This window comes from Ranitomeya imitator, chromosome 5 (genome assembly GCF_032444005.1).
Source record: "Ranitomeya imitator isolate aRanImi1 chromosome 5, aRanImi1.pri, whole genome shotgun sequence".
NCBI lineage: Eukaryota > Metazoa > Chordata > Amphibia > Anura > Dendrobatidae > Ranitomeya > Ranitomeya imitator.
In genome coordinates, this window is record NC_091286.1 from 577,728,343 (window position 1) to 577,741,245 (window position 12,903).

The 12,903-nt window shown below is 44.1% G+C and overlaps 1 protein-coding gene across 1 annotated transcript in view; it reads left to right on the forward strand.

Moving 5' to 3' along the window:
• The window catches only part of SPHKAP (SPHK1 interactor, AKAP domain containing), a 500,233-nt gene that overhangs the window by 163,733 nt on the left and 323,597 nt on the right, over positions 1–12,903 (forward strand). The window contains exon 2 of the mRNA XM_069727823.1: positions 9,308–9,422. Within this exon, the coding sequence (XP_069583924.1) occupies positions 9,308–9,422 (115 nt within the window). The remainder of the gene's footprint in view (positions 1–9,307; positions 9,423–12,903) is intronic.

The window sequence follows — 12,903 nt, forward strand, 5'->3', positions numbered from 1 at the left end:
CTCTGGTGGCTGTGGGTATTTCTGAGTTTCCTTCCTCAGGTGACGAGGTTAATTCGTTAGCTGGCTGCTCTATTTAACTCCACTTAGATCTTTGCTCCAGGCCACCTGTCAATGTTCCTGTATTGGTCTAGTTCACTCCTGGATCGTTCTTGTGACCAGTCTTCCCAGCAGAAGCTAAGTGACTGCTTGTTTTTCTATGGTTTGCTATTTTTCTGTCCAGCTTGCTATTTCGATTGTTCTTGCTTGCTGGAAGCTCTGGGACGCAGAGGGAGCGCCTCCACACCGTGAGTCGGTGAGGAGGGTCTTTTTGCGTCCTCTGCGTGGTCTTTTTGTAGGTTTTTGTGCTGACCACAAAGTAACCTTTCCTATCCTCAGTCTGTTCAGTCGGGCCTCACTTTGCTAAATCTATTTCATCTCTGTGTTTGTATTTTCATCTTTACTCACAGTCATATGTGGGGGGGCTGCCTTTTCCTTTGGGGAATTTCTCTGAGGCAAGGTAGGCTTTATTTTTCTATCTTCAGGGCTAGCTAGTTTCTTAGGCTGTGCTGAGTTGCATAGGGAGCGTTAGGCGCAATCCACGGCTATTTCTAGTGTGGTTGATAGGATTAGGGATTGCGGTTTAGCAGAGTTCCCACGTCCCAGAGCTCGTCCTATATTATCAGTAACTATCAGGTCATTCCGTGTGCTCTTATCCACCAGGTCCATTATTGTCCTGACCACCAGGTCATAACAGCTTTGTTGAAGAGGTGTGTTTTCAGATTCCGTCTGAAGGATCTGAATGTGGTTTATAGTCGGACATGTTGGGGCAAAGAATTCCAGAGGATGGGGGATATTCAGGAGAAGTCCATCCACTGTATATACTTCTCCCTACATTGTTTAGTAAAACACAGTTTATTTTGAGTGGTGGTCTCCCTCATTGAACTCTACATCTGGTGCTGGGCAGCCGAAGTCCCCGGAATCATGAGGTTTGCAAGGGCGAAGTGCCCCTGTAGCTGAAGTCCACACACTCAGTCAGGACCCCCATTTTCATGTAGCATGCCGGGGTTTGAAGCACGAGTACCTCATCCATGACTACCACCCTGCGCCACGGTACACACCCGCCTGTCCATCTAGTCTTCAAGCGGTTTGCGTCCTCGGCTTTTAATGCATATTCTTAGTGTTTCAGAGTCAATCATACATGGCTGAGATAATACAGGCAGTGCCTGTTACATGCTGCCCGCGGATTGGACGGCGTGTATCATCTGACAGGTTAACTTTAAATTACTGTATATTCCCTACCAGTTATGCAGTGACTGGTGGCGCCTTAGTGTTGGGATTCGAGCAGATGACCATATTTTCAGTCCGAGTGCAATCAGCCAAAACATCAGATCTCACTCAGATCAATGTTACTGTATGGGGCCATGCAGATGTCCAATTTTTTCCTTTGACTGAGTTTGTCCAAGTAAAAGATCTCAGCATCTGTAAATCGCATTGCACTCTGCCATGCAAGTCAATAGGTCCATCAAAAGAATCAGGGCACACTCGATGACATTTGAGTGTACTCAGATTTTCATAGACTGGCAGAACGGAGAGGATTGATAATTTTTTTTTTGCCATCTTCTCCACACCCTGATCATGCCTTGATCAAACTCTGATCAAAGTGGGATTAGCATAGCTGGCCCGATTCTCTCAGATGAGAGAAAATACAGTCGTGTGACCTTAGCCTTGCAGTGTGCATTTTTTCACCGCTACGAGTATATTTGCCACCTGTCTAGTTATCCTCTGACTACAACAGTAGAAATGTTTGGCAGCTTCCCAAGTAAAATCATCTGTCAGGAGCACAACACCCGAGCAGCTGAATTTTTAAAGAAGTTGTTTTTAAGAAATAATACTAATAAAAAAAAATGTCTATATAGAGTATATCTCCTGTAGAGTAGCTTGCTGTAGACATCATATGGATGACTCCATGTTTGTAATTCTGAGTAATTGTTATGGTTTCCAGACAGACAAGAACAAAAAAACAGAACATATTGGTTTACTATTTAATGATCAGAGGATGTGTTTATATAATTTATCACTCACATCTTTTATATAGACATCCATCTATATGCGTCAATTAGGTAGCTTGTTTTCCTTGGAGTCACCCTGAAATTTCCTTCTAAGTCAATTTTATACTGACCCTTATATATTAACCCAAAACTAACCAATAAAAGAAATGCAATCATTTTCGAGCTGCATACATCTTATGCCCTTAAGCAAATTTTATGCAGAACTTTTATTATTTAATATACCTTAACTCTCACACACCCCTGCTTACTAAGTATAGGGGTCACCAAATGACTAGTCCAGAGGTGACTTTGCAGATAAGGGTATATCTATAGCAGCTGCAGGGGTAACAAGTCACACTCATGCCCCTGCTCTCATAGATGGGTGAAGAGGACACATATGCCCCACTAGTATTATATATATTATTATTGTATTGATGGTTGGTTGGGGGCGCTCTATATCGGGACCCAAAAACCTCATGCAATGCCTCTGTTCTCAGGTGCTATGACCTATCAGCTCGTCTGGCCACCAAAAGGAAATTTTCAATTTATACTTGGTATTAGCGTCTTGGAGAGCGATTACTGACTCTTAACATAGGTCAGTACAGAGTTTTTTAGATCTGGACAGACATGAGGATGATATTCTGAACACAGAATTCATGGCATTGGATAGTTAATTGAAATAGATTTCCCTGGTGAGAAGAAAATGCAATTTTCTCCTTATTCCGCTCTGGTTAGGTAACCTGTGGCGTGTCTGAGACAAGAGAACTTGTAAATGAATAACACAAGAACAGCCCAATCTAGATGATTATTTTCTTCTAATGATATTGTTAGAATTTTGAAGAATGTGCTTCATCTTCTCTGAAACTACCCGAATTATATTCACCCAGTATATACTGCTGCCACCTAACATCACAGATACAGTCCTGTGTACGAGAAAGCATTCGCCCGTCACCCAATTTCTGCTATTCTGATTCCATTCAGATTATCCAACTAGTTTTAATATAATATATCTATTTTCAGATTTATATTTTAACTGTATTATTTCCTGTATACGTCACAAATATTTACTACTTAGTGTAGGTGTATTACATAAAATCCAAATAAAATACATTTAAGTTGGTGGGTGTGACTTGAAAAAATGTGGAAAGTTCTCACAGTATGAATACTTTTTCAAGGCACTGAATGTAAATGAGTGAGTGAAGATAGCATGTAGGTGACAAATACTGAGCAGAATATAACTCCAAGTAAATCAAACTTCTGTGAAATCAAACTGTCCACTTAGGAAGCAACACAGTTTGACAATCAATTTCACAGGCTGTTGTGCAAATGGAAAAAACAACAGATGCAAATTATTGGCAATTATCAAGACACACTCAATAAAGGAGTGGTTCTGCAGGTGGGGACCACAGACCACATCTCAGTACCAATGCTTTCTGGCCGATGTTTTGGTCACTTTTGAATGTCGGTTGTGCTTTCACACTTTTGGTAGCATGAGATGGACTCTACAACCCACACAAGTGGCTCATGTAGTGCAGCTCATCCAGGATGGCACATCAATGCGAGCTGTGGCAAGAAGATTTGCTGTGACTGTCAGTGTAGTGTCCAGAGGCTGGAGGCACTACCAGGAGACAGGCCAGTACACCAGGAGATGTGGCGGGGGCCGTAGAAGGGCAACAACCCAGCAGCAGGACCGCTATCTCAGCCTGTGTGCAAGGAGGAGCACTGCCAGAGCCCTGCAAAATGACCTCCAGCAGGGCACAAATGTGCATGTGTCTGCACAAACGGTTAGAAACCGACTCCATGACTATGGTCTAAGTGCCCGACATCCACAGATGGGGGTTGTGCTCACAGCCCAACACTGTGCAGGATGCTTGGCATTTGCCACAGAACACCAGGATTGGCAATTTCGCCACTGATGCCCTGTGCTCTTCACAGATAAAAGCAGGTTCACACTGAGCACATGTGACAGACGTGACAGAGTCTGGAGACGCCATAGAGAGCAATCTGCTGCCTGCAGCATCCTTCAGCATGTCCGGTTTGGCAGTGGGTCAGTTATGGTGTAGGGTGGCATTTCTTTGGAGGGCCGCACAGCCCTCCATGTGCTCACCAGAGGTAGCCTGATTGCCATTAGGTACCGAGATGAGATTATCAGACCCCTTGTGAGACCATATGCTGGTGCGGTTGGCCCTGGGTTCCTCCTAATACAGGTTAATGTCAGACCTCATGTGGCTGAAGTGTGTCAGCAGTTCCTGCAAGATGAAGGCATTGAAGCTATGGACTGGCCTGTCCACTCCCCAGACCTGAATCCGATTGAACACATCTGGAACATCATGTCTCGCACCATCCACCAACGTCACATTGCACCAGACTGTCCAGGAGTTGGCGGATGCTTTTGTTCAGGTCTGGGAGGAGATCCCTCAGGAGACCATCTGCCGCCTCATCAGGAACATGCCCAGGTGTTGTAGGGAGGTCATACAGGCACGTGGAGGCCATACACACTACTGAGCATCATTTCCTTGCCTTGAGGCATTTCCACTGAAGTTGGACCAGCCTGTAACTTAATTTTCCACTTTGATTTTGAGCATCATTCCAACTCCAGACCTCTATGGGATATTAGTTGTGATTTATGTTGATAATTTTTAGGCTTTATTGTTCTCAACACATTCCACTATGTAATGAATAAAGATTTACAACTGGAATATTTCATTATTTCATTCAGTGATAACTAGGATGTGGGATTTTAGTGTTCCCTTTATTTTTTTGAGCAGTGTATATTAATTTCTATCGTGTTCTGCTTGGATACACTTCTGACGGGGTTCCACTACCTGGATTGTGGGTTACAGTGCTCTGACTACCAGTGCCCTGACAGCTATGTCAGCTTGGATATATCGAGGTGGTGTATACTAGCTGTGCTGAGATAATCTTATAAATGTGCCCCTGCTGTGTACTGTGTAAAGTCTGCATCTGACCGTGCAGGAGCATGGGCTGATCATACCACAGCTCCTGGGCAGGGGAGGAAGCTTCCTTTCTGTGAGGTAAAACATTTTCCTGCCTGTTTAAAACACTTACATCATATAATCAGCTGTGATCCCTGTTGTGAATTCTGTTGTCAAGCTCCCTCCTGTGGTCATGAATGGTACTTCGGCTGGTTCTGTCCATGGGCTTCCTCTGGTGGTGGTGAGTGGGGCTGCGGCTTCTGAGGTTCCTTCCACAGGTGACGAGGTTAATTCGTTAGCTGGCTGCTCTATTTAACTCCACCTAGATCATTGCTCCATGCCACCTGTCAATGTTCCAGTATTGGTCTAGTTCACTCCTGGATCGTTCTTGTGACCTGTCTTCCCAGCAGAAGCTAAGTTCCTGTTTGTTTTTCTCTGGTTTGCTATCTTTCTGTCCAGCTTGCTATTTTGATTGTTGTCTTGCTTGCTGGAAGCTCTGGGACGCAGAGGGAGCGCCTCCGCACCGTGAGTCGGTGCGGAGGGTCTTTTTGCGCCCTCTGCGTGGTCTTTTTGTAGTTTTTTGTGCTGACCGCAAAGCTACCTTTCCTATCCTCTGTCTGTTCAGTAAGTCGGGCCTCACTTTGCTAAATCTATTTCATCTCTGTGTTTGTAATTTTCATCTTTACTCACAGTCATTATATGTGGGGGGCAGCCTTTTCCTTTGGGGAATTTCTCTGAGGCAAGGTAGGCTTTATTTTTCTATCTTTATGGCTAGCTAGTTCCTTAGGCTGTGTCGAGTTGCATAGGGAGCGTTAGTAGCAATCCACGGCTATTTCTAGTGTGTGTGATAGGATTAAGGATTGCGGTCAGCAGAGTTCCCACGTCTCAGAGCTCGTCCTATATTATCAGTAACTATCAGGCCATTCCGTGTGCTCTTAACCACCAGGTCCATTATTGTCCTGACCACCAGGTCATAACAGTACAGGTGGCCGTCTTTGTCGCAGGATGTGCGTTCTTTTGTGCAGTCCTCTGGGACTTGTGCTCGGGCTAAGCCCTGCTGTTCTCGTGCCAGTGGGTTGCTTTTGCCCTTGCCGGTCCCGAAGAGGCCCTGGACGCATATCTCTATGGAGTTTATTTCGGATCTCCCTGTCTCTCAAAAGATGTCGGTCATTTGGGTGGTTTGTGATCGCTTCTCTAAGATGGTCCATTTGGTACCCTTGTCTAAATTGCCTTCCTCCTCTGATTTGGTGCCATTTGTTTTTCCAGCATGTGGTTCGTTTACATGGCATTCCGGAGAACATCGTTTCGGACAGAGGTTCCCAGTTTGTTTCGAGGTTTAGGCGAGCCTTTTGTGCTAGGATGGGCATTGATTTGTCTTTTTCCTCGGCTTTCCATCCTCAGACAAATGGCCAAACCGAACGAACTAATCAGACTTTGGAAACATATCTGAGATGCTTTGTTTCTGCTGATCAGGATGATTGGGTGTCCTTTTTGCCTTTGGCTGAGTTCGCCCTTAACAATCGGGCCAGCTCGGCTACTTTGGTTTCGCCGTTTTTCTGCAATTCTGGTTTCCATCCTCGTTTCTCTTCAGGGCAGGTTGAGTCTTCGGACTGTCCTGGTGTAGATACTGTGGTGGATAGGTTGCAGCAGATTTGGACTCATGTGGTGGACAATTTGACATTGTCCCAGGAGAAGGCTCAACGTTTCGCTAACCGCCGGCGCTGTGTGGGTCCCCGACTTCGTGTTGGGGATTTGGTGTGGTTGTCGTCTCGTTATGTTCCTATGAAGGTTTCCTCTCCTAAGTTTAAGCCTCGTTTCATTGGTCCGTATAAGATTTTTGAGGTTCTCAATCCTGTGTCATTTCGTTTGACCCTTCCAGCTTCTTTTGCCATCCATAATGTGTTCCATAGGTCATTGTTGCGGAGATACGTGGCGCCTGTGGTTCCATCCGTTCATCCTCCTGCCCCGGTGTTGGTTGAGGGGGAGTTGGAGTATGTGGTGGAGAAGATTTTGGATTCTCGTATTTCGAGACGGAAACTCCAGTACCTGGTCAAATGGAAGGGTTATGGTCAGGAAGATAATTCCTGGGTCTTTGCCTCCGATGTTCATGCTGCCAATCTGGTTCGTGCCTTTCATTTGGCTCGTCCTGGTCGGCCTGGGGGCTCTGGTGAGGGTTCGGTGACCCCTCCTCAAGGGGGGGGTACTGTTGTGAATTCTGTTGTCAAGCTCCCTCCTGTGGTCATGAATGGTACTTCGGCTGGTTCTGTCCATGGGCTTCCTCTGGTGGTGGTGAGTGGGGCTGCGGCCTTCCACAGGTGACGAGGTTAATTCGTTAGCTGGCTGCTCTATTTAACTCCACCTAGATCATTGCTCCATGCCACCTGTCAATGTTCCAGTATTGGTCTAGTTCACTCCTGGATCGTTCTTGTGACCTGTCTTCCCAGCAGAAGCTAAGTTCCTGCTTGTTTTTCTCTGGTTTGCTATCTTTCTGTCCAGCTTGCTATTTTGATTGTTGTCTTGCTTGCTGGAAGCTCTGGGACGCAGAGGGAGCGCCTCCGCACCGTGAGTCGGTGCAGAGGGTCTTTTTGCGCCCTCTGCGTGGTCTTTTTGTAGTTTTTTGTGCTGACCGCAAAGCTACCTTTCCTATCCTCTGTCTGTTCAGTAAGTCGGGCCTCACTTTGCTAAATCTATTTCATCTCTGTGTTTGTAATTTTCATCTTTACTCACAGTCATTATATGTGGGGGGCTGCCTTTTCCTTTGGGGAATTTCTCTGAGGCAAGGTAGGCTTTATTTTTCTATCTTTAGGGCTAGCTAGTTCCTTAGGCTGTGTCGAGTTGCATAGGGAGCGTTAGGAGCAATCCACGGCTATTTCTAGTGTGTGTGATAGGATTAGGGATTGCGGTCAGCAGAGTTCCCACGTCTCAGAGCTCGTCCTATATTATCAGTAACTATCAGGTCATTCCGTGTGCTCTTAACCACCAGGTCCATTATTGTCCTGACCACCAGGTCATAACAGATCCCATGCCGCAATGTCTGTATACTCTTTTGTGTAATCCCAGGAGATGTGCAGTAAAAATGCAGGTATCCATTTTTCTGCTTGTTTAGTGAAAGAAAAAGCAGATACAGCAGTATGTGAAACCAATTTATGTTTGTGATTTTCCCAAGTTTAAACCATAATGTCTTGGTCTCCTCACATTAGCAGGGCAGTTTGGATTAGTACAGTTTCATTAACCTACTGATGTGTAAAAAGTAAACATTGGCCAACCAAGGTGTGAAATTGAGTAATGCCTGTGGCTGACCAAAGTGTGAAAGTAAACAATGTCCTACAAACTCAATGATCTGTCCATGTCTTATGTAAACTATTCCGGACCAATTCAGCTCCCCCCGCTTAACCATTTGTACTTGTGTATCTTTTTCATGAACTCATGTGAACTTTTTTGTCCAGTATAATCACTATTTTTTCAGACATAAAAAATGTTTTCAGTAAATAATTTGATCCAGTTGCCCTTTGTCCAAAAATTGTTTATGGCTTCACACGTGTCTTGCATTGGTGACCCGTTTCCATGTTTCTGCGGTGGAAGCAAAGCTGAACTTTGGGATCATAAAAAATACTGCACAACCTGCTTTTTGTAAGCAGCTTCTTTAGAGTGAAGGTTTTGCCTGCGGAAAAAAAGCAACTTATGAACATAGCCTAACACAAGATGATGTTGTTCTTATTAGTTATCCTTTTCATTTTGCTCCTCATCTGTGGAGACCATCAAGCTAAAATAGTTTACAACGGAATTTTGCTAGTTTCTTAGGAATACATTACTTTATTAAATCAGTGCATCCCACTTACCATTGTACAGTATTACACTAAAAAATTAACTTTCCAAGTCGAGAAATCTAATTAACTGTGATTCATCTTGTACATTTGTTTTTAGTTCATGAAACAATTGCAGAATAAGAAAATAAATAAAAAAAAAGTAAATCAGTCTCTAATTGTGCTGTAAAAAATGGGAAAAAGGATTATATTTTGTGCTTCTCAATAAACCAAGTCCACTTACATTCTGTGCGAAGCTGAATACCAGAACAGCAGGGAAAGTCTGGAATAGGCTGCATAATTCAGTGTCACACAAGTTGTGGCAAAAAATATAGTTTTTACTGCAGTTTTTGGGTTTTGGCTTCTGCTGATCCATTATCACTGTGTGAATGTACTCATCAAATCAGCAAGGTGTTAAGCTTTTAGGGCACTTACACATCATTAGCTGTTTCAGTAGGTTATTCATTTGTGATATGCAATAACATGGAGTACATACATTAGACAGATTGACACTTTTATTGAATGTGTTTTATTTTACCAGTTGTGACTTGGCAGCCATGTATGGACCCATGGACAAGCATGGGAGCAGTGGGGGTAGCAGCATCAATGACACATCAACCAGCAACCTGGGGAGTTCCATCACCGTATGCAAAAAGGTAAGTAAACCGATATTTGATATATGTATTATCAAGTTTTTAAAAATTTATGTAAGTATTGTTTTGTTTTTTAAAGAAAAGTTACAGTACAAAGAAACCTGTCAGGTCCCCAACCACTAATATAGAAGTATGCATTCTAATTGTTGGAGGTGGATTACTAACGCTGCCATCTACTGTATGAAGAATGTACTTTTATGCTGCAGCCTTGCATATACTAATGAGGCAGTAATAGTCCAACGTTGGATCTTTTTCCGCAGACTAGTCCAGCCTCCGATATTCTAATCGTGCCACCTTGGGTGTGTTTGACAAACTGTATATGGGTCTTACCATAATGAGTCTTGTATGCAAGCTGTCAATCATCTCAGGGTTGCATGATAAGAAGATCTGTGGCAGGACTAGTCTGGGGGTGAGGAGCCCAGCCGGACTAGTCTAGCCTCAGTAGTGTGTCCGAAGGAGGAAGCCAGGTGGCTGAGACACCGATGGAACCTGAAAACTTCCACTGATATTATACTGCCCACAAAGGTTCACAGATCATTAACGAGGCTAGACTATAAAGACACTCATCACCTATTCACAGGAAAGTTGATAATTGTAAGATCGCTGGAGGTCCCACTGTCTGGACGCGCATAGGTCATAAGAACAGGTTTCCATGTCCTTCTTTTGACTGGTGTGGAAGTTGCACAAGGAGTAGGACACTACTTCTCAATTCATTGACAATGTGAATAAAGGCCAGTTTTACAAGTCTGACATTCACGATTTCAGTGCAGACCCCAATGTCTAGACCTGAACTCAACATTTTAGACGTATATCAGGCTGCTAAGCTCAGTTTAGGAGACATATGGCTAATTGGGACATCATGGTCTGTACTCTGACTGTGAGTTCTTTATGCAAAACTATCCCATTTATATGTATAAGGGTATGTGCCTAGGATCAGTAATTGCTGTGGGTTTGACACTGCATATTTATGAAGCATCCAGATGTTACAGCATAGTGGATGGGATTTCTAGAAATCCCATGTCCACTATGTGTCCATAATAAATGAAATTTGGCACTCAACTTCTGCATGTATGTAACATAGTAACATAGTAACATAGTTAGTAAGGCCGAAAAAAGACATTTGTCCATCCAGTTCAGCCTATATTCCATCATAATAAATCCCCAGATCTACGTCCTTCTACAGAACCTAATAATTGATAGTAACATAGTTAGTAAGGCCGAAAAAAAAAAAATGATGAAATGAGATTTTTTTATTGCAGTCAAAGTAAACATTTCGGTCGTGGATCGTCCTTCATCAATACACAAACTGCTCCTGTGACATCCGTATTGGGAGCAGATTAGCAGAAAATTACTCCTGGAGTAATATGAGGAGACTCGCAAATGGTCCTGTGTGTCGCCAGGTTACCGTATAAAGGAGTTACGTCAAAATGTTTCTCAGATACCCTGACAACACACAGGACTATTTGCGGCTCTCCTCATATTACTCCAGGAGTAATTTTCTGATAATCTGGTCCCAATACGGATGTCACAGGAACAGTTTGTGTATTGATGAAGGTCGATCCAAGACCGAAACATTTACTTTGACTGCAATAAAAAAAATCCCATATCATCATCATACGTTCAGAAGTTGAGTGCCAAATTGCATTTATTGTTCTGGTGTGGGAACCTATTTGAGCACCGACGCGGCTGTGCTACGATATACTCATACCTCCCAACTTTTGAGGAAGGGAAAGAGGGACAAAGTTAGTGGCACGGCAAATTTTAAGCCACACCTCTGACCACACCCATTTCACAACTAGTCACGCCCCAACAACACTCATTTAGCACTTCTGATCTCAATGTTTCGCAAACAATAATTATAAACAAAAAAAAATGGCCACACAGTGCTCCATACTGTATAATGGCCACACATGATGCTCCATCTATATATATAATTGTCTAAGGGTCACTTCCGTCTGTCTGTCCTTCTGTCTGTCACGGTTATTCATTTGCTGATTGGTCTCGCCAGCTGCCTGTCATGGCTGCCGCGACCAATCAGCGACGGGCACAGTCCGGAAGAAAATGGCCGCTCCCTACTCCCTGCAGTCAGTGCCTGTCGCCCGCATACTCCCCTCCGGTCACCGCTAACACAGGCTTAATGCCGGCGGTAACGGACCGCGTTGTGCCGCGGGTAACACACTCCGTTACCGCCGCTATTAACCCTGTGTGTCCCCAACTTTTTACTATTGACGCTGCCTATGCGGCATCAATAGTAAAAAATGTAATGTTAAAAATAATAAAAAATTTAAAAAACTGCTATACTCCCCCTCCGTAGCAGCTCGCTCCGGCCGCCATCTTCCATTGCAGGTTCCGGTGGCAGAAGGACCTGCCATGACGTCAAGGTCATGTGACCGCGATGTCATCACAGGCCCTGCGCTACAAAGACCTGTCATGACGTCACGGTCATGTGACCACGACGTCATCACAGGTCCTGCGCTGATACCAACCCTGGGACCGGAAGCTGCCGTGGACTACAAGGGCTCCCTCGGAAAGGTGAGTATATGTTTTTTTTTATTTTTTAACCTGTGACAAACCTAGCTGGGCAATATACTACGTCACTGGGCAATATACTACGTAGCTGGGCAATATACTACGTGGCTCTGTGCTGTATACTACTTCGCTGTGCAATATACTACGTCACTGGACAATATACTACATAGCTGGGCAATATACTACGTGACTTGCCAATATAATACGTAGCTGGGCAATATACTACGTGCCTCTGTGCTGTATACTACTTCGCTGGGAAATATACTACGTCACTGGGCAATATACTATGTGACTGGGCAATATACTACGTGGCTCTGTGCTGTATACTACGTCACTGGGCAATATACTACGTCACTGGGCAATATACTACGTCACTAGGCAATATACTACGTGGCTGGGCAATATACTACGTGACTGGGCAATATACTATGTGACTGGGCAATATACTACGTGACTGGGCAATATACTACGTGACTGGGCAATATACATACGTGACTGGGCAATATACTACGTAGCTGGGCAATATACTATGTGACTGGGCAATATACTACGTGACTGGACAATATACTACGTGACTGGGCAATATACTACGTGACTGGGCAATATACTATGTGGCTGGGCAATATACTACGTGGCTGGGCAATATACTACGTGACTGGGCAATATACTACGTCGCTGGGCAATATACTACGTGGCTCTGCTGTATACTACGTCACTGGGCAATATACTACGTCACTGGGCAATATACTACGTCACTGGGCAATATACTACGTAGCTGGGCAATATACTATGTGGCTGGGCAATATACTATGTGACTGGGCAATATAGTACGTGACTGGGCAATATACTACGTGACTGGACAATATACTACGTAGCTGGGCAATATACTACGTGACTGGGCAATATACTACGTGGCTCTGTGCTGTATACTACTTCGCTGTGCAATATACTACGT